Genomic DNA, 22,548 nt, shown 5'->3' with positions numbered 1-22,548 from the left:
TTTGTCAGATGGAATGTCAAAGTCAAAGTAATAATATTCTGTTTCTGTTTCAATACAAAAAAAGTCTTTACAACTCAAAAACAAAACTTTTAAAGTTACTCCATTTGAATTTTACTAAAATTATATTACCTTTCCTTATAATATTCCAGTGATGTAATAGTATCTTTAGACTCCTGTCGTCAAGGAAAAACTTTAACTACTTGACAAGGGTACATTACACCCTAAACCGTAGGTATTAATCACTGTAATGATCACTGCTGGTGTAGGTGGTGTTTCCCTGCGGAGTGATCTGTCATGGCGGTCAGTTCGGCCTCAGGCTGGCCTCTGGCCTAGAGTGTACCTCTAACTCCTCGACCTACAGCAGCACTACGACCAGCGTCGATGACAACGAGACAACTGAGACAGACGTCACCACCACCTCCTGGCATTCTGTGAGTGAGGGTTTCGAAAAGACTTTTCTTGTTACCATTAAAATTATGGTACTTCATAGTATTATTCTTGTTACAATGCTCAAGCTGTTAGAAATATTACTTAGGAACAAACTGAACCCGAAATTTGCGTTATTTTACCAAAGCCAAATCGATTTAAAGTCAATATTATACTAGTGTACCTGTTGCTCGAATTCGAGCAATTGCGAAGCATTACAGGTGACTCAAAGATTATGGAAAAACTCACGATCTACACAACAGTTAGATATAATCAAAATCTTTTGTAAATATCTTATCTTTTTTCAAAAAGTTGATCTTGTTTTTTTGGTGTTTTAAGTGTAAAAAAAGAACATTATTTCTATTTATTTTACTTGGTTGTGTTCTATGACTTTTTCTATGTTTCCATTGTTTGCAAATCGGTTATTTAAACGATTGCTCAAGAAATGTAGCACAGTGTTAATTCAGTTTTATTTTTAGCCTACATCAAATTGACCAAGATTTCTCGCTCTTTTCCATTGTAATAATTACACCAACCCAAGTTTCGTGTACAGATGCAATATGCAATATATACTTTTATACCAATAAATGAATCTCAGGTGTTCTTTCTTGAATTTAAAAATAAATGGTGATTGAAAGTAGGAAAAAAAGGCAAGTGCCAACCTTACAATATATATAAGCTAACCCGATAAGGAATAGTTATGTTCCTTTGAAATTGATATGTCACACTTATTTCATAATTTAAAATTTTCTAAGAGCAATAAAGCATAGATTTTTGAACAAAACATTTCAAACGTATCATAAATTCATCATTTTGTTGAAACTATAAAAAACTTGCCATGCAGTGGAGAATCCATTTAAAATCATAAATAATAATGTAAACCTTTGTTACAATTGTACCTTTGAATACAATTTTAATATTAACAGCTGGTTCATTAAAAGTAGTGTAAAATTATCCATATGGTCGAAATGTAAACAAAATTGCAGAGTGAACTTTAAAGGCCTCTGGGGCAGAGCCCCAAGGAAATTTACCTCGTTTCTCTTTTGAGGGCTCACCTACAGACCAATACCTTTCTTTTGACACCCCTACCAAGTTTCTATGGCCAGCCGTTCTCTCAAATTAGCTGTGACAAAAACCTCGTTTCCTCCATAAGAATAACATGAGATGGGAATTTAAAGGCCACTGGGGCAGAGCCCCGAGGGAATTCTCCATGTTTCTCTTTTGATGGCTCATCTACAGACCAGGACCTTTCTTTAGACACCTCTACCGAGTTTCTACGCCCAGCCGTTCTCTCAAAATAGCTGTGACAAAGGAAAACAGTTTCAAATTAATATATAGATTTATACAATTTAAGCTAAAACGACCCAAAAAACGTTCGTGTACCAAAACCTATTTTTTTTTTTTTTTTTTTTTTTTATAAGGGAGAGGAGGTAAAAATGCTTTTACGCACACAGGTAGCCAGCCTGTAGTGTGAGACTCTTGAGCTTGTCAGACTACTCACTAAAAAACCCCCTCTACTCTGTTGGACACAGACCTGGGATTGTTTGTCACATTACTTCAGGTCAGGTCAACGTGTGACCTAAGCCCTCAGTTTCTGGCATTCAATTTCTTTATGACCTAGACCGCATCTCGGTCAAGCTCTAGCTTCTTTGTGCGGAGAATATCATGGACGAAATGTGACATACAGGTCCAATTGTCCTCACCCTCCGTCATCATCGGAATGACCGTGTCCACCAACAACTGCCCTACATGTTGTTCAGCCTCCAGGCGGGAACCTTCCCAACGCTGGCAGCGGAAGAAGGTGTGCTCCGCGTCGTCGGGAGTGCCTGGGCAGTAGATGCAATCGGGTGACACGGCTTTGCCCATCCTGAACAGGTACGACCGAAAAAAACCCGTGACCTGTCAGAAACTGGGTAAGGTAATAGTCCACCTCACCATACCGTCGGTCAACCCATGGTTGGACTTGCTGAATCAGTCTCCTGGTCCAGCGTCCCCGCGACTCCTGTTCCCAGCTCTCCTGCCAGAGCTGGTAGGTGCGGTTGCGCTCCTCCATTTTTGCACGGTCCTCTCCACGCCGCTGATAAATCGCTTTCCTCTCCGCCGCCAAAAGTTTGACAGGGATTACTCCAGCAACCACCAAGATGGCAGGTTCAGACACTGTTCGGTAGGCGGATGCTACCCTGAGTGCTACCTGACGCTGCACTCTGGCAAGCCGCATCCTATACACCTCCTTATTGAGCGCGTCTGCCCACACCTCCGCACCATACAGGAGCACAGACTGAACTGTAGACATCAACAGCCTTCTGCGACTGGAACGAGGACCTCCGACATTGGTCATTAACCGGCTAAGAGAAGAGATCACCTTAGCGGCCTTGTCCGCCGTTCGGAATATCTGGTCCCGCCAGCTAAGCTTAGAGTCCACCATGACACCAAGATACTTGGCGGCACGAACGGACTGGACTTCGACGTCCCCCACCCTCAACGGCACAATGGTGTCAATCCGCTTTTTGGTCAGAATCACGATCTCAGTTTTGTTCAGCGCGAGTGAGAGACCGTGATCTGCCATCCATGCGTTTATAGTTTGCATGACTCGGTTTAATTTTAGCTGGGCCAGCTCAACACTACGAGCAGCTATTAAAGCTGCAATGTCATCTGCGTACCCAACTAAAACGGTTTCTTCAGGCATTTCAGACCTAAGGAGGCTGTCGTAGGCAACGTTCCAGAGGTCCGGGCCGAGTATGGAACCTTGGGCAGCACCAGAAGTGACACTCATCGTCCGCGGGCCTTCTGTAGTATCATACATGAGGAGGCGGAACCGGAGGTAATCCTCTATAATGCGCATGAGGTATGCCGGGACGTGGAAGTTGTTCTCCAGAGCGTCCAGCATATCGCACCATCCTGCAGAATTAAATGCGTTTCGCACATCGAGTGTAACGAGCAGCACAACCCTACGAGAGTAGTGATTAAAATCCTCAGCTCTTATCACGGCTTGCTTCACCTCCTCAATAGCGTCGACCGTTGATCGCCCCTTCCTGAAGCCGTATTGGCGAGGGCTCAGGTCCCCCGCAGCAACCACGGCTGAATTCAGTCGGGAACGGATCAACTTCTCTAGGACTTTCCCAGCCGTATCCAACATGCAAAGGGGTCTGTAAGAGGACGGCAATTCTGGGTCTCCTTTCCCCTTCCCTACGAGCACGAGCCTAGCTTTTCTCCAGCACAACGGAAATACCCCCTCTGCTAGGCAGGCGTTGTACATGCTCAGAAGAATCAGGGGATTGATTGAAAAAACCTTCTTAAGAGCCTCGCCAGGTACCCCATCAGGTCCAGGAGCCTTGTTGTTTTTTAGGGATAAAACGGCAGTCACCAGCTCCTCATGATTGAAGAGTGGGACATCGTCCATCATCTCAAACTTACGCAGTGGGCGCAGAATATGATCCGGAAAAAGGGATTTGACGACCCTCTCCATAGCGGCCCCCTCCATGACGGAAGGTGGAGAGCGAGTGGTGAGTTTTTGGGTTACTAGTTTGTAACCCAGGCCCCACGGGTCGGAATCGACATCATCCCTTAGTGTTTTCCAGCAATTGTGTTTGCTCCGGTTGATGGCCCGGCGGAGAGACTTCCTCGCCACCTTGTAGCTCTCCAGCTTACGGCGTCTATCCAAGGGTGCTCTGGCCCTGGTAGCGAGTCGTCTAGCTCTCAAAGCAGCTCGGCGCAAATCCGCGATCTCTGCAGTCCACCAGTATACGGGTCTCCTATCGCAACGGAGTCTCTTGCGGGGCATTGACTCATCACAAGCCGAGGCAATCAGCCCCATCATCGATGTAACTATAGCCTCTGCGAGAGCCATGCCAGGTGCGGCAGGCACCGCTGGCACTCCCCGCAGGATGGCCTCGGTGAATTTAGCCACGTCCAGTTTTTTGGTGTTCCACCGAACGGGCACTTCCCGAGATGCAGCAACTTGTCTCGGGATGCGATCTAAGACATTGAAAATAATGTATTGATGGTCGCTGGCCGTATAATCCTCCAAGACTCTCCAGGCTGTGATCCTTGGCAGAAGAGACTCAGATGCGAGGGTTATGTCTGGGATCGTTCCCCTCATCCCGGGTCGCCGGAACGTTGGCGTGTTGCCCTCGTTGATTACAACGAGTCCGGCCCTGGCAGCAAAGTCCAGGATGTACTTCCCCCGGGAATTAGTGAGGGTCAGTCCCCACTCGACGGCCCTAGCATTGAAATCACCAGCCACGACTACATGCCCTGTGGTGTCCTGCACGCTCTCTTCCAAGCGGTCTATCTTCTCGCGGAAGTCATGAATAGCCTCGTTAGGGGTGAGGTAGACACTGTAATAGGTGACATCCTTGCACCGAACCCAAACAAATCCACGGCCCTTTCCATGACCCCGCACTTGCACTTGAGCTGTATTACGCACCCAGAAAGCAGCAGTACCAAGACTATCAGGGAACCAAAAGGGTGGGACCCTATTCCGGTACTGGTACTGCTCGCTGACCAAGAGCGCGTCGACACCGTGTTCGAGGGCAAGCTGACTGAGAAGCGCGTCAGCTGTCCTGGATCGCCCAAGATTACATTGGAGTATTCTTATTTTCGAGGGTGGGCTTTTGCTTGCTGAAGCGCAGTTTTAAAAGCGCTGCACTGCCCAGACCCAGCTATATGTTTGGTGTTTTTGTCCGCGAGCCCATTTTCCTTACAAAGAAAGCAAGATTCGACTTGGCAGTCCCTACGAGCGTGACCCACCCCTCCGCACCGGAGGCAGTGCTTGCCTCTGTCGGGCCCCTTGCAATTTCGGGAGGAATGACCGAAACCGAGGCACCTAAAACACCTGGTTACTTCCACCCTCCGTCTGAGCCTGCAGTTGACCCAACCGACCCTCAAATGCTGGAGTGCCAACACCTTACTAGCGTGTGCGTCTGCCATTTCGGCGACCGCCATCCGCTGCTGGTTTCTATTTGGTTTTGTGAGCCACACCCTAAGAACAGCCGATGTTCCGGCAAGCTCGGGGACTGCTTCCTTTAGGGCCTCAACCACCTCACTCTCTGTCGACACACCATCTATGTCCCGAACCTCAACTGACGTTTTAGGCTCGAGTGCACGGACGGTGCCCTGGCCTTCCACGGCTGCCTTTAGTTCAGCAGCAAAAGCGGATTTGTCCTTTGACTTACCCAGTTCAAGGAGGACGTCTCCGCCCCGGGTTTGCCTAATCGACCGCACAACCGTATCGGTCTGCTCCGGCTTAGCTTTAGCCTTTATTATACCCAAGACTTCAGCGAATGATCTCCCCCCTGAGGGTTTAACCAAGATTGCCTCCGTCCTGGGCTTTTTTGGCCGCGACCTTTTAAGAGCGGGGGCCAAACCGGGCCCAATTTGGGCAACGTTTGTCGTTTGTGCCTTTACCGCTACATTTTTCTTGGAGGTGACCTCCGCCCGCCTCTGCTGCCTCTTCTCCTTTCGGGTAAGACGCTTTTCCCATGCAGCCCCAGATGGTGTCTCAACAACTGATCCCTTACGGGAGCTTCCCCTAAGAGGGGTCACGGGTTGCTGAGGTTGTAGACGCTTTGTTGGGAAAGCAGCTACATCTGGGGAAGACCTGGGCCCGGCAGACAAAAGGTCTGTCTGGGTCGCCTTAGCCTTAACCTTAGCCCTTGTGGTCTGAACAGCCTCTTCCTTTTTTGGAGGGCTTTCCGTAGTGGATGGCCTTCTGCGTTTCTTGGAAGGCAGCGCCCTGTCGTCGGGCATAGACACTACCTTCTCCGCAATCTTTTCCATGGCCGCCTTGCTTACCAACCGGCAGGCAAAAACGAATCCAAGGTCATCTTCTAGCTTGGCCATGCCATTTTTGACCACTTGGTTAACAGCTTTCTGGGTCCGAAAGGTGTCCAGCATAGCTTTAATGGTCTCCTCCATGTCTCGAAGCCGGGTTTCGATGCTACTCTCTGCGTCAAGGTATTTCTGACGCAGAAGCACCATCCCTGAGCTCTCCGACTGCAACGTTGTTGTAAGGTGTTCCTCCAACAGCCCTTCACCAGACTTGAAAGCTGGCACCGGTGGAGGGGAGACAGTCGCTCCCTTTACCAGCGAAGGTGCCAACGATATATTTTCTGCTGTCAGAGGGGGTGACCTTGACACACCCTCCCCTCTTAAACGCATTCTCCTCTGACTGCTTGCCAAGCAAGCCCTCCATGCTACCTGGGGTTGAAAAAGCCATAAAAATGTTTGCCAGCGCATCGTGCGGCAAGGGACGGCCCGGAATAACCAGGAACGGGTATACCCTCGGGGACGTAGCCCCTACCCCAGTTCCCTGGGGCCCGGTCTCCGTTTGCCTAGTACCGAGAATCCTGACGTACCAGGGGTCGCCCGTGGCAGTGCAGAGCCCGACCTCTGCACCCATGCCGCACTCCCTGACTAGGGCCCGAAGGGGCTGGTTCCTGACGACACACCAGCGGCAGTGCGAGGCACAAAACAGCCCTTTTGCACAGAAAGGGCACTCCCAAGGCTCAATAGTGCACGCCGGTCGAAAAAGAAGAAAGGAAAACACCCAAACCGGGGTTGAAAAAAAAGAAGTGTAAAAAGGAAAGATGAAAGATTTCGAGGTACAAGCCAAAGGTAAGAAGCAAACTTGGCCTCAGAGAAAGTTGGGAGCATAAAGAGAAGGATCTCCCACCCCCTGTTAGTCGCCTTTTACGACAAGCCGAGGGAGGCTGCGGTCCTATTCTAACCCGGTACCGCACGGGGGCACCAAAACCTATTGGATATAATCCATTTTATATTTTCTATTTAGTTGTTCCTAGGCATTTTTAAAGGAAACTGCTCTAAACAGTGATCAATGTTTTCTTTTATTCCAGACGGAGGACGACATAGTTCCTCTGGACGTCAGATGGCCAGGAGTGACTCTCGAGGCCGAGCCAAAGTCTGTACAGACATACCCTGAGCAGCCTGTGGTTGCTAGAGTTATGTTCCACAATACATACTGTCAACCCAGCATAGGGTCTCTAGTACCCGAGACTTGGCTGAATCTCGTGTACTGCGGCCATTCTCCACTGGGCTGTGTCAACTCTACACACAAACAGGTACTTCAACGAATGTAGAATCATGTGGATATTTTATTAGTTTCAGTTACAATTTTGCTCATGGAAAGTTTCTGTTATTTGAGGAATGAGAGCTTACTAAAATATGACTTCTCCATGTTTCAAGGTCATCCTTTGGATGCCATTTCTGTTTCCTATCCCTATTGCTTCCCCCAATTGCCATACAAAAACGTGACAATCTCTCCTGAGTTGTGGAGAGACTCGTGTAGGCGTGTTAATTTTGAGCTGCACTTTATTTGGGCCATAAAATTACCCTCGGTTGAAGTTATTTTGTGATTCCAGCTTTGACTGGGGTTGTATTCTAAACTTGTTGTATTTTAGATACTTTTCCCTTGATCATATTCAAGATCCCGAAACAATGTGAAAATCGTTTTAACCAATCATAGAAAATGTATTAAAACCTAACTAGAGGTCGTCCAGTGGTCGAAACCTCAACCATGTAATGTACACGTATTGACTATTGGATCACAGAAAAACTTCAACAAACAACAACAACAACAACTCTTTTAGTGGTTTGGTAATTTATTTATTTATTAGCTTCTGTTTGTGGAAGTATACTTCCCATCTATATGGATCAGTGGTCGCATTTTTTAAAATTAAAAACATGTAGTCATGTGAGCCAGTCACAGAATGTTCACAACAATGAATCACTGAATTTTCTGCCTTATTTTTTATTGCTGACAAAGGTGATGGGTCATAACAGTTGCTGTATCTAATAATAAAACATTCCAAAAGTTGATTTGGTAAAAAAACATCGTGTATCGACAGAAATTAGTCATTTAGACCAGCACAATCTGTTGGTGGCTCACATCAACTACGACGAATTTAATTAAAAACTGGTGACAACTTTAACATGGGTATGGAATGTCTAGTTGTAGTTCAAAGGTACAGGCTTCTCTATTTTCACTCCATGCTGTTAATAAAACATGTGATTGTAATTTCTTACATTTGTTTTGGGTTTCTGTTTATATTTCGTTGTTATTTCGTCACCAGCATGGCAACTCATAAAGTCCATGTTAATTTTTTTTTATTTCAAATTAGTTTTTTGTGCTTATATTTGACCCTATTTTAATGTTTAAATGTATTCTGTACATCTACAGAAAAATATCTTTCTCACAGTATGCGTAGATTTTTTCTGCGATGCACACGAGCTGAGAAAAAAGGTAGAAAAAAGACACGAAGAGAAACATGCTTGCCTATTAATACATAGATCACTTGAATGTATGCTTGATATATTAATCACCAAATCTTGTAGTTTTATATTTGAAAGGAATTGATGTATCTTAATGATGTTTAGCACCTATGTAACAGACTTTGCATATGTAACAGACTATGTTTTACATTCCCTCTGCAGGTACTCTATTCGGAGCAGATTCTTGGTTACCCTAGCCTGAGGGAGACCACATTGGCGTGTAACTTGTTTGGCCTAGCAGGACACTACGCGCTGGCTCTACGCACCACCATCAACACCTCCAGCCACCTCATATCTTACACACCACAAGACCACACTGTTAAGGTTGGTGTGTGTTTTTGCGGACCAAATGTTTGGCTAGGTTGGGTTATGGGTTAACGCAAGACATTACCTAACCTAACCCAACCTATCGTGGTAACAGAAAAATACTAATAACCTTATTGCTGCACTAAGTTGTCATGTACTTTTGCTAGATTAGCTAACGAAAATAAATTCCTAATTACATAATACCATTTTAATACTGAAATACACACTGACAGCTTACGATGTAGCTAAATTTAGTGAGTATGTTTGAATTTTAAAAATGTTTGAGAATCATTAGATAATTTAAAATGTAGAGTAGTCTTATTCCTATAAAAATGTTCTTTAGTATTCATTTTCTGATTTTAAATTCATCACCCCCTTTAAATTGAAGTATATTTTATACAATTCCAGAAAAAAACAAACACATTTCACTTAGTAAAACGATTTACACAAGTATTAACTTTATGGTATACACAAAAATTATATAACAATATTCCCACAGGTGGAGTGGAGTGATAAGTTTGTGTTCAATGTCCACGCTCGAAGCATCTTCCCCTGCGACGGACACGGGGGCATCCCCGTGCTGTTTCAGTACCCTTCCTGTATTCTGGAGACGGGTGACCGAGTCAGGGTGTTTGGCCGACTCCGGGCCGACGTGACGGCCGGGGCTCCGCCCTCCACGCTACACTACATCGCCGAACACAGGGTCACTAGAGGTCAACACGCTCTCAACTTTGACTGCGAACTGTTCACCGAGAGATACGTTGAGTATTGTTTTGTCTACGTCAGCCAAGCCATCAGTGGCGCCGTCAGTGACGTCAGGATGGACTGTGTGCCTACACTGCCTGTACATGGTGAGTCGGAGTAAAAATATAGGTGCTTTGTTTCACTTCCTCCCATCGACGCTTTCTTATACTTAGGCTATCCCCATTATCTGAACAAGTTGGTATATCTTCTCTCTAGATTTGATTTCAAAATTTTATTTTCCCTTTATCTTCTGCTACAAATTCTTTTTCCTACAGTCACTCGACAAAGTTGGCTTCCTTGTACTGTTTATAGTACAGAAAGCTGCTAATTGCTGCATATTTATACTTTGCCGTACGGTTTATACTTTGCCGTACGGTTTATACTTTGCCGCACATCAGGATTCCAACGAAACAACACAAAACAGCGTGGTTCTATTATGCACGTAATCCGTGTACGCTTGGAAATAAGGTTGGCAACACTTAAAGATGATAATACTATGAGCAGCTGATTGACTATTATAACTACGATTTAACCTGTCATTTCGTGTTTATAGTTTCGGTATTTCTGAACTTTCTGGACTTTTCCTTTAAACGTTTTCAAAACATTCCTACGATCTTAATAAACAAGAAAATACCTTTAAAGCATTTTTTTAGGAGCAGAAACCACTTCAAATTACAAAAACATACGGAACTATATTCTCAAAACGCGGAGCACATTTCTTGCCGAGGAAAAATAGCGGAGTGATACGGACCGCGGGTACTACTTTCTATAGGGAGGCCACCATTTGTGTTGCCAGCTGAACCTAAAAACGTGTTGTATAGTGTTTGAAAGACTAATTATTTATATGCTTTATAGTGACTGTAGGAAAAATATAATGTGTAACACGAGTGAAAAAGGCCTTTGCTGCACTCGAGATCATTCCGCACTCGCCTGCGGCTCGTGCGTAAACATTGCTCTCGTGTGCAGCAAAGTGCCACTTTCACCACTAGTTACACAAATAACTATTGCCAGGTCCCTTCATATTGTAGGCCTACCTAAAACCCTCTAATACCAGCGGGGCATTCCAGAGATCCCGTATGTTAGTATATGGATTGACATATTAAATTCGTAGATGGTATGGATCAATGGATCAATGTAACTCCAAGGTGAATAAATGCTACAACGTTATAGAGATTTAATTGGATTGCCAATTATAATCTTAAAAGTATATGTACTACTAACTATTAAAGACATAGGTTCATGTCTGTAGCATCTGTACTGTCTTATCACAATCCACGCGTTAAGTCATAGTAAATCATGCCAACGTTGATTTTATTAGGTTTTTAAACTTCATAGTGGCTTACAATTTCAAAACGAAGTTTTACTTCATCAGTTCACCTTTTTAAGTCTTGCGATATTTATATATTCGTTTCACTTCTACCTAGATATTCTATAATATTATTTCTATTCTATAAAGAGATAGAATATCAACATAAACACTGATAATAGCAAAGCACAGATACAGTTCATAATATTTCACAAGGATTACTTAAATAAAATCACTCTTAAGCTCTAATATACTCGGGCAAAAGTTTATGCAGGGTTTTTGTAGTAGTACTTAAATAAACTGTTCATGCGATAATCTTCTGTTAAACTGCAAACTGTATAGTTTAAAACTAGGTCCCTTTGAATGTGGAGGCTACTCCTTCTATTTTTTCTTGTACTAAAATTCCTTTGACTGTATAGAGGCCGAGAGCGGAGGCTGGGGCTCGTGGACCTCGTGGACTCAATGTACAACAACCTGCAGTGGAGGAACCAGAAACCGCTACAGGCTCTGTGACTCCCCTCCTCCTAGATATGGGGCCAGGTTCTGTGAGGTACGTTGAATAACACCAGTAAACATGTATTTGGGCTGAACAGACATAAGTTTTACGAGTGATTAGATTTAAGTAAATCGAATTGAAGATGAGAAAAATTTACGTATTTTGTATAAAATGGTCAAAATTGTATAAATATTCTTTTAAAATTGAAAATTTACACTGTACACAATGTTGAATATTTGCAAACCATCACAAATCGAGATTGCAAAGTCTAACTCAACAATAATCTAACAAACAGTATGTATTACAACTTAATTACAACTACATGTTTTAAGAGTTCAACATTGAATTAACATATAAATTACACAATTCTTACTAGTTTTTTTCCTATAGAAAATGCATCTTTTAATGTAAACATTTTATCGTTTGAGTACTTTTTAAAACGATTTTAATAAAACCAGTGGAAAGTAGCAGAAAACCTAAACTTGCTTTTGCTTTGAGTTTGCTTTTGCTTCTTGCACGAGACCACAATAATTTAAACAAATATCGGTTCAGTCAAACTACAATGTCTGTGTTAATTTAAACCAATAAAAATAGAATTATGATATATTATATTTGAGTAGAAAACAGATTGATGTACAATATTTTAGCAATTTCAATCGGTTCTATAAAAATTGACTTTTTTATACCTATATTACAAACGCTGACTTAATATTTGGGCGAATATTGCCTATCACCTTTGCGTTGTTTTATATATGTGGACAATTACGTAATCCAAAGATAAGAATGTACAACCAAGAGTCTAAAGAACATTGACGTGTAACCTCTGTTCACTATTCTATACACCACTCCAGGGCCACGCGCTAGAGACAGAGCGGTGTGGGACGGCGCTGGCCTGGGACTGTCCGTTCTACCAGGAGGGTGCTGATGTACCAGCGGAGAGGCCTGAGGTGAAGGCGGAGGTCGGGCCTGGCTGTAGATGCGGCTGTGTGGTGCACCTGGGAGTGGCCAAACCAAGGAGACTAGTGGCCTCGTCATCGCAAAGCTGTCCGGGCCGTACCTTCTGGCTAATACAGGTGACATAGTTTATTTTTTTTTTGTCCTAGGATGCTAGGCACGAGCCCGGAATGTTTTTCACATTACTTCAGGCTAGACCTAGGGGTTACGGCAATATCACTTAGATAAAATCCATTGGTGATTTGGTGGGGTTTGAACCCGGGACCCAGGAACCGGAGTCCCGCACTCTAACCACTTGAACAGCTCACTCCCCCGCAGGTGATATAGTTGAAAATGTGTTTTGTAAAACGATGTTTAACTGATAGAAATGGATTCTGTAAAATGCATGAGAGGCTTGTGGAGCCAAAAGTTACGATGTTGTAAATTTTTAAGGACTATGAAGAACATTTTTAATCACGACTAGTAAAAAAGAATTTTCTAAACGTTTCAATATCTGGAATCCGATCTCGTTCTCTGGCGAGGAATTACCTCATAAATAACAAGATCGGAAGTATAGCCATAGCTGTAACATTATAGAAAAAAAACACCAAATATATGCAGTAACTGGTAGTAAAAACACAATGTAATAAACCAGGTTTAAAACAATAATACTAATTAACACGTTCGCTGCTGACCGCTAGATGCCGGGACGGCGCCAGGAGCTGAACTATACGCTTGTTGCTGCATAAACATTGCTGCCGACACACTGAATTACAGTAAAAACAACAGTAGTTATACTGGATGGCAATGTTCTGCAATAAAACTGGCTTTGGGCATAGTACCAAGCGATTCTGATAGATAGTAGCATTACCCAGGTTGCAGTCGGTAAAGTAGTGTCGCTATCTAGCAGAAAAGAAGTGGGGACAAAGCCCTGTTTTAAACGACCCTGGTGGGGATTTTGGGAAACTATATTTTTTATTGTCAGAAAAGTACGTCCCCACGAGCTGCAAAGAAATATAGGACGCTCGTGACGAGCTGGCTGATCCATGGAAACGTTAAACAACAATGACACAGCGTTGTACATGTACAACGCTAGCTCCTGGCGCCGGGTAGACACGTTGTAAAAATACAACGCCAGCAGCGAACGTGTTAAAGATGAGATTAACTAGTGATCATTAATTACGAATTTCAAAACAATATTGTTCACGAGTCTATGAATTCTCAAAACTATGTTGACTAAAAAGTTGTGCTACCTAGTGAAGGAATTTGAAAAGTGAACGCGATTAGTACTGAAGCTGAAGGTAAGTGACTTCAAACCCGTCTGTAAGAAAACTATATTTTTCATTACACTTCAAGTCATAACTACTGGTTTTTGTAATAGATACTTAAATAGATACGTCCAAAGTATAAATAAATAACTTTTTTATTTAGCACTCACAAAGCTAAGACAATAATTTTGTTCTTTTAGGCTGACCGTAATCAGCTTATCCGCCTTTCCCTGGAGCAGTTCCGCCTCCCATGCTCTGCCCAGTGGCTCAAAGTGCGAGATGGGGACTCCCTGTCGTCTACTCTGCTGGCTCACCTCACTGGAGTCCTAGGGAGTCACTCCATCATCAACTCCTCAGCAAACTTTCTCTTGTTGGAGTTCTTCTCTGACGAGTTGGCTGCGATTGGTGAGGAGTGTTGGGGAGGGTTCCTGGCCCACGTTCAACAAATAGGTAAGTTAATTATGATAAAATCTATTCTAATGTAAAATATTTTTATTATTTTAATACAACGCAGATGTTTAAGATTCATTTTATTTATTAGTTATTCATGGAATTACTCCAAAATATCATCCAGGCTCCAAAATAACCTGTGTTGATCAGGGTTTCCAATTATTAACCTTACATGTACAGGGTGATTACCGAGAAACGCATGTTTTTCAAATAACGAGTACTCTGGTAATTCAGAGAAAAAAATGTATTTATGAGTGGAAAAACAGTGTACACAATATGCAATTTCAGAATAAAATTACTTGCAATTTAGCATTTAAAAATTACATTTCTAACGTGGTGGTTAGAGAACATTGATAATTTTACGGGTCGCCTTCTGCTTTCATACAGCGTTGAAGGCGTTCCTTAAAACTTTCTATGGAATTTGCTAACATATCTCTAGGAATGGCGTTGATTTCCTGGCGAATAGCTTCTTTAAGTTCCTGTATTGTTTTTGGTTTGTTTATGTAAACTCTAGATTTTAAAAATCCCCATAGAAAGAAATCTGGAATTTTAAGACCTGGTGAGCGCTCGGCCAAGTGACACCACCAAAACGTGGGATAACTTTTTTAGGTAATGTTCACCGAAGGAATTCCATTCTAATGTGAGCTGTATGGACTGTTGCCCCATCTGGTTGGAACCATACATCACTACGTATCTCGACACGTTGATGGCGCAGTTCCGGCAAGAAATATTCTTCCAACATGTTTAGGTACCGTTGTGGATTCACTGTCACTGCTCTGCCGTCGCGGCTAGGACTCTGAGCTGTTGCAAGGCGCACTCTTTCAACTGTCTCAGGGGTACTAACTGTCCTTGCCAGTCCAGGAGGTTTTCTCTTAAGCAGAGATCTAATTGAGTTTTACATTATGTATCCAAAGCAATATCGTGTTACGATCAGGGGTAGCACCATGCCGTGCAATGTTAAAATGTGTATGAAAGTCTCGCTGAGTCTGAGTGACTGATTCACCATTTGCGTAATATCGTCGCATGACAAACATACGATGCTCGAGGTCCCACATCTTGGCAAAAATTGAAACTGCACACTTCCCCCTACACATCGCAACAACTTCCGGCCGTCACCGAACGATATTCCTTATGTACTACAAATGTCAAAAACATGCGTTTCCCAGTAATCACCCTGTATATACGGGTGACAAAAAAGTCTGGAAACGGTTTAATATCTTTTTAGCTAAATCCATTAGCAAATTCAAACCTTTCGCATCAACTTACATGTATAAAAACTACTTTTTCCAAGAATTATCATTTTTTTACCTCTACCAGGGGACGACCCATGAGGAGTAGGTACATAATCTTTAATGTAAGCATAGGTTGATATGCACATCATTTTAAAGGTCTGGTCAAGTGAAAATCATTTCCGGAAACCGCGTCAAAAAAGGTTCATCCGTTACAAAATGGCGGCTGTCCAAAGTTCTTGTTGAATATACCTGCACAGGCCTCACTATTGGTAAATACTCGTATTAAACATAAGCTTGAGAGCTGAAACTATATTTTAACGTCAACTAGCTCATAGACTAATATTATTCAATCTTCAAAACAAATTTAAACGGGTTTCAGATTTCCCGGCTAATGTTGAATATGATTATTTACCAATACTAAGGTCGCTGCAGGTATATTCCGCAAGAACTTTGGACAGCCGAAATTTTGTAACGGATGAACCTTATTTGATGCGGTTTCCGGCAATGAACTCCACTTGACCAGACCTTTAAAATAATGTGCATATCAACCTATGCTTACATTAAAGATTATGTACCTACTCCTCATGGGTCGTCCCCTGGTAGAGGTAAAAAAATGATAATTCTTGGAAAAAGTAGTTTTTATACATATAAGTTTATGTGAAAAATTTGGATTTTCTAACGAATTTTGTTAAAAAGATATCAAGCCGTTTCCAGACTTTTTTGTCACCCTGTATAATCAGGATAGAAAACAAACGTTAAGACGTTTTATCGGCATTTAAATGATTAGGAATTTGTTAAATAGCTTATGTGGATTATGCAATGTTTAAACCTAAATCCTAGAGTAAACAAGAACTATGACAACACAATTGGATCCCCTGTTACGTACATTAACCATTGTAATGTTTGTTTGTACTGTCTACCCGACTGGGAAATCAGCTCCACCAAACTGTCCATGCTAATAATTTGAAACTAGATCATACTATTAAGTTCGACATGCATTTAATTTAAATACTTGGTTAGTCGATATTACGTTACACAACAGTTGAAACCTATTTCCTTCACTAATAAAGGTTTGAACACTGACATTATTAATGTTGGTTTGAACGTGACATTTGAACACTAACGTATACGTCTAACACATATTTGTACTATTAACCGTGTTGATTTCAATCCATTTATAACCCAAACAGTTATTAAATGTATTTTCATGATGAATTGTTCACGAATAAATAGCATTTGTATTAATTAGTCAGTGTCATAGTAGAGGTTCCAAACACAATTTTGTACCCGGTGTTGTCTGATTCAATTCACATGTGCCAGAACACTAGAAGTGCATTACAGTAGAGGACCTGACATGTACTCTGGTACTACTGACCTAGTTGTGCAATGTTGGCCGCTATGTTCTACAAATAGAACTAATTAGGAGTTGGTGTTTGAATATTAAGACATTTTCAACAGTGTAGTGAGTGAATATTCACCATGATTTAAAAAACTTCTTGATCAGCATTTGTGACTAGCCATGCAGTAAGGGAAATATATAATAAATGTATATATAAATATATAGTAAACATATAATATAAATATATGAATGGCAATAAAAAGAAAAATGACAATAGGAGTAGGAGTAAACTTAACTTAATTATTATAATTTAGTAGGGTATATTGTTTATTTCCTGTTCTAATTTAGCACCTTTTCCGTTAATTCATTACTACTAGTGGAATGTAGTTAGGTTAGGTTTTTCCAACGAACTGGTTTTTCTAACTCTATACTAACCTTACCCAACCTAAACTAAACAAAGTTTAATTTACTACGACTTCTAGTGTTAATTATCTATTGCTCTAAAAACTACTAGTAGTAAATTAACGGATAAGGTCCTAAATGTGTTTTATGTTTACTTAATATTAAAATAAATACATCAAAATTAATAAGATTGCACAAATGTATGCCTTTATGTGGTTATATTTTTGCGGGTTATATTTTGTGTGATTGAATATTTATTATTAGATTACGCCATTGTTTTTTATATTTTTTTAAGGGTACGGGTCAAACCTTGGTCTTGTCTCAATTGATAGCCCAGTGACAAATAGCATCCAAAATTGCCTCACAAGGGATCAACACAAGCAGCCTTCAAATTGGAAGGCTGGTACTTAAATAACTCAACTACTCAAACAGCTTATAACTGTTATTGAACTCATTTTAAACAATACATTACCTTTCGTATATCTTCCGTTATCATCCACCATCTACTGTTTCCCCGCCAGAGCGGACGGGCAACGTAACCTCGGGCAGTGAGGTGTCTATGAGTCCCACCATCAGTCCTCTAGAGCGGCTGGCGCTGGTACACATCGCGGTGATCCTACTGCTGGTCGTGGTTTTGCTCACCTCCACCTGCCTTGGAGCTCAGTATATGCACCGTTACCGCAAGTACCAGCTGGCAGCTCACGACGACTTGGAGTCACTCGCCGTCTCTCGTGAGTAAACAGAGTCCGTGTCGTAATAACAACACCACTTTAGGAATTATATTTATTGGGTACATTTTCCTAGTAGTGACATTAATTAGGACATTTTGGAAGATTTTGGATTGAAGAATAATGTTTTGTCTAATAACTTTGTAAAATTATTTTAATTTACCATGTTGTGTTTGCGAATGCTGTAACAAGTCGTAACTGACTTTATGATTTAATCACTGACTTAAAGAAGATTCCTTGTCCGAAGACCTTTTTGCATACCTTCCATATTCCATGCTATGTAAGCTACGAATCGTGATGCACTCTTATACAAATCTCTTACCTTAACGTTGTGACGGTACAGTGGGAGAGTCCATGGGCAGTCTGGTTCCTGCAAGGAGTCGGGCCACTTCCAGCACCACTCTGCTGTCCGAGGTCATCTCCCTCAGGAGGTTCCGACCTCACCGTCACACGAGGCTGCCAGACCACGATGACGTGGAGGAGGATGAGGAACAGGAGCTGGAATCATCCGTGGAATCACACAGGTAGAGTATTTTCTCCTCAGACGTAAGCCAAGTTACATCTTTATTAGAATTCTCGACCGTTTGTGAAACAGTTCTAAGTATTTTCATAAAGATTTAGAAAAGTATCTTACACGTCTGTTGAGGTCAAAACGCGTTAAAATATTTATAACCCATATATATTTCAACTGACATGTACGAAATCCCTATGAAACCTGTTCTGAAAACTGCTATGTAAATGTTTGGGTGTATTTAAAACACACGGTAAGTGTATACTCAAATTTATTTACTATCTAAAAACAAGTTTAATGGTATTTATATATTTTATAGGGTTGTTAAATATATTGTTGTGCTACAGGGAGGACGAGCAAAAGGAAGAACAAGAAGCCAGAGTCTCAGTTGCTGATTCAACAGCTGATGTGGAGATGAGACCAACCAGCCTGGATGTGAAACAGCATCGTACACCACGACACAACCAGGAAACTGTCAGAATACACAAGTCGTATAAAAAGTAAGAACTTTTTATCAAGAAAGATTGTAACATTTTACCATGGTAAATATGGTGATTTTAGTTTATTTAGGTTTTTTGTGGTGTGTAATATTTTAATTTTAAGTAACATGAATGGATTTTTTTATTTCTAAATATATTCTTCGCATATCTAAAGTTTTTTTTAGGGTGTTTCATAAGGGAATCATCCAAATCATTGTTTAATTACTATTAAACGTGGAGTTTTGATATCATCAATATCTAATTGCCAAATGACAAAATGCATCTGGAAACGATCTTGCTTGAAATATAACCAGTGATCTTCAGATTTTAAGGTTAGAAGTATAACAGCCTCAGATACCCAGACAATTAATACATTTTAATTTTTAACCACACGACATTTTGCTTAAACCGTGAGGAGATTTCTTACCTCCGAAACTTAGTGTGGTTAACACTTAGCGGTAGGAAAGATCAATAGCTTAATTTAACAACAAATTAAATTAAAATTGTATGCTAAACAATGAACAATAAGTGTAACCTCATATTAAAGGTTAACATCGCTTTTAACTGAAATTGGTCAAAACACCTCAATTATTTGTGGTTATGATAAGGGTTCGTTGACCTCTCGTCGTGAAGTCCACATATCACATATCAAACCAATAGCTTCCAATTACATTTCTATACAGGGTGATTGATATAAGTGTGCCAGCCGTTTTATTCTAAAACTATAAGAGATATCAAAAAAAGTTAAATGGTAAGTGCCTTGGATTTTTTATTTTTAAAAATTTAGTAAAGTCGAGAAAATTATTTTAGCCGCCATTTTTCCAATATGGCCGCCAACTTTGATTTTTCTTACGGAACACCCTGTATTTTATTATGTATTCCGGTAGAAAATGTAATTTTAAGACGATTTTATTCTTGTAATTTTTTTCATAAACCTAACCGTTTCAAAGTTAATGATGTTTAAAGTTTTAAAAATTAGGCATAAGAAAGAGTTTCGATAAAGGCCTAAGCAAGCATGCCAGCTGTTTTATTCAAAAACTATTCAAAATTTCACAACTTAAACCATTATTATCTTTGAAACGGTTAGGTTTATGAAAAAAATCACAAGAATAAAATCGTCTTAAAATTACATTTTCTACCGGAATACATCATGCAATACAGGGTGTTCCATAAGAAAAATCAAAGTTGGCGGCCATATTGGAAAAATGGCGGCTAAAAAAAATTTTTCGACTTGACTACAATTTTTTAAATAAAAAATTCAAGGCACTTACCATTTAACTTTTTTTTATATCTCTTATGGTTTTCGAATAAAACGGCTGGCACACTTATATCAATCACCCTGTATAATAACTCTGCCTGTTTCTCACCCAGGTACAAGTCCCCAGTGAGCCCCGTGGTGGAAAAGCCAGAGAGCCCAGAGGACCAAGACAGCTCTCAACAAACTCTCTCCCCTCCACCTCCAGGCAGAAGGTCCAGCAACGGACTTAGTAGACCCAGCGTCAGCTCTAGCGTGTCGTCGTCCCTCACTAATGTGCGTATATGAACAGAGTTGAAGGTCAATGTGTTTGGAAATTGTTGATATTATCGTGGTGCCTTACAATACCTACGGAATGCCTACCTGAAATCATAAAGGCAAACTGTCTTAGTCGTTAGGAATAAGTTTAGTGTTTTTTTTTTCTAGAAGTTTGGAAATAGTAAAGATTCCTTGAACTAATGGAAAGTGACTACAGTTTAACTTGAGAAGCTAAAATTAAGTCGAATTATGTTGTTATGCTTCAAGATTTGAAACATTACAAAATCATAAACATCGTTTAAAAACATGATTCAAATACTAAATTTTACTGTTGCGTGTTTAAATAATCATCCAATGTATTTTAGAAATTTCCTTAGGTATGGAGAATGTTACTATTATTGCAAATTACAATGATTTTACTAAATTATTTCAATATTTTTTAGTAATTCAAGAATAATATAGACAACTTTTTAAATCAGCAACTAAAATTTTACGAAAATTTTAAAGTAAATGGTTATAAATATTAGCTTATAGCAATCATAATAATAAATCATCATTCTGTATTTTACAATCAAATTCTATACGATCAAGAGGTATATAAATTTTAAAGAATGTACAGCATTTTTTTCTTACCTTAAAAATGTTTCCTTTCACTATTATCAAACTTAATGCAAATACCACAAATGTCAAACGTACAATCTTTTTCCAGGCCTTATCCTCCCCTGCGTCAAGCCTCAGAAGTAACCCTAAGGAGACAAAGGAGAAAAGGAACCGCGAGCGTCTCCTGGCAGGGTCGGAGTTCAGTCTGGCAGGAGAGATGGAGATGGACTATTACGACTACAACGTCTCCAATGCGAGCACGGTGCCTGGGTCATTTCTGGGGATGGACCCTGCCTTCTGTCTGTGGATCCCTCCGTTCGCACCAGGTCAGTGGGACGACGAAGAAGATGACGAACTGATCGGTAAATCGGACAGCGAAGACACAGAAATGAAGGACCTCGGTGGGCTCAAGGACAGAACTCCGGGTGAAGACCTGGTTAAAGAGACAACGGACTTTAGTGAAGGAAAAGAAGATTCTGGGTCTGCAACGCCAGTGAACATAGAAGATACGAAGAGTGAAAAAAGCTTTCATGATTGCTACAGTCTTAGAGAAACTTCTGATCTGGAAGAAGTGAGGATCAAACTTGTTGAAAAACTAGTGCCTGTGTCTCCTGCTAAAGTACATCGTGCCTACAGAGTGAAGGAAAAGGAAACCGGTGTAGAAAAGTCCCCTAGTGATAGCGGTGAGTATTATGACCTTTTAAACAACGATGATGCGGATGACATAAAGTTTGCTGATGATGACGATGAAACAGAAGATGATTACGTTGAAAGGAAACAAACCGATATAGTGATTCCAAAAGTGAGGAGTAACAGGAGTTCATACTATGATGCATAGTAAGCTTGACCATTGACATCCATTTATTTATTTAAGGAAACTTTTTAAACTTTATGAATTGTAAAATAATTCTGTTTACGGTTAAAAAAAGATAAATTAATTTCTAATTAAGAATTATTTCTTTGGTTGTGCTATCTTTGTTCAAGTAAAACATGTATTTCAACATAATTAATAACAATTAAAACACTTTGTTAACATTTTTTGTAGTTCCTTAAGAAATTGTATCCTGATAAACAGACAATATTTCAACAACCATTTATACAGAAACTACAAAACAATAGGTCAATATTTTTACATGGTGTTAATAGTTTGTATATTCATGTAAAAAGGATGTTATTGGTGTAGCTTAGAAACGAATTATATTTTAGAAACTTTATCTAAAAGTATACAGAATAAACATTCTTTAATAACTAAGTTAGTTAGTTATAGATAAATGTTAGAAGCGTATAGTACACTATCGAATTTCATTGTGATTAACTTTGTAATTTTGGTACTAAAATCTATAATCACTAGATTTTATGACATTTAAAATTATTCAATTAAACTAATACAGAGTGAAGTAAATTATAAAAACGAGTGTAAAATGTATAGTGGTTTGAAATATTTCAACCTTTGGACGTACATTTAAAGTATATATTTTATGACGCTCTTAAAACAAAATTCTACAGTTATAACTTAATTATGAATG

The 22,548-nt window shown here is 40.6% G+C and overlaps 1 protein-coding gene across 1 annotated transcript in view; it reads left to right on the top strand.

Moving 5' to 3' along the window:
- Nucleotides 1–22,301, top strand: part of LOC128992100 (uncharacterized) — a 241,320-nt gene extending 219,019 nt beyond the window's left edge. Inside the window, exons 6-17 of the mRNA XM_054415509.1 lie at nucleotides 267–431; nucleotides 7,281–7,505; nucleotides 8,878–9,039; nucleotides 9,521–9,872; nucleotides 11,491–11,621; nucleotides 12,419–12,640; nucleotides 13,969–14,218; nucleotides 17,713–17,922; nucleotides 18,263–18,443; nucleotides 18,778–18,930; nucleotides 20,281–20,440; nucleotides 21,132–22,301. Coding sequence (XP_054271484.1) covers nucleotides 267–431; nucleotides 7,281–7,505; nucleotides 8,878–9,039; nucleotides 9,521–9,872; nucleotides 11,491–11,621; nucleotides 12,419–12,640; nucleotides 13,969–14,218; nucleotides 17,713–17,922; nucleotides 18,263–18,443; nucleotides 18,778–18,930; nucleotides 20,281–20,440; nucleotides 21,132–21,860 — 2,940 coding nt within the window. The 3' untranslated portion in view covers nucleotides 21,861–22,301. The remainder of the gene's footprint in view (nucleotides 1–266; nucleotides 432–7,280; nucleotides 7,506–8,877; nucleotides 9,040–9,520; nucleotides 9,873–11,490; nucleotides 11,622–12,418; nucleotides 12,641–13,968; nucleotides 14,219–17,712; nucleotides 17,923–18,262; nucleotides 18,444–18,777; nucleotides 18,931–20,280; nucleotides 20,441–21,131) is intronic.
- Nucleotides 22,302–22,548: the final 247 nt, after the last annotated feature.

This window comes from Macrosteles quadrilineatus, unplaced genomic scaffold, assembly GCF_028750875.1.
Source record: "Macrosteles quadrilineatus isolate MER2022 unplaced genomic scaffold, UCM_ALF_1.0 Scaffold_4__1_contigs__length_99947679, whole genome shotgun sequence".
Taxonomy (NCBI): Eukaryota; Metazoa; Arthropoda; class Insecta; order Hemiptera; family Cicadellidae; genus Macrosteles; species Macrosteles quadrilineatus.
This window is presented reverse-complemented; position numbering and strand designations above follow the sequence as displayed.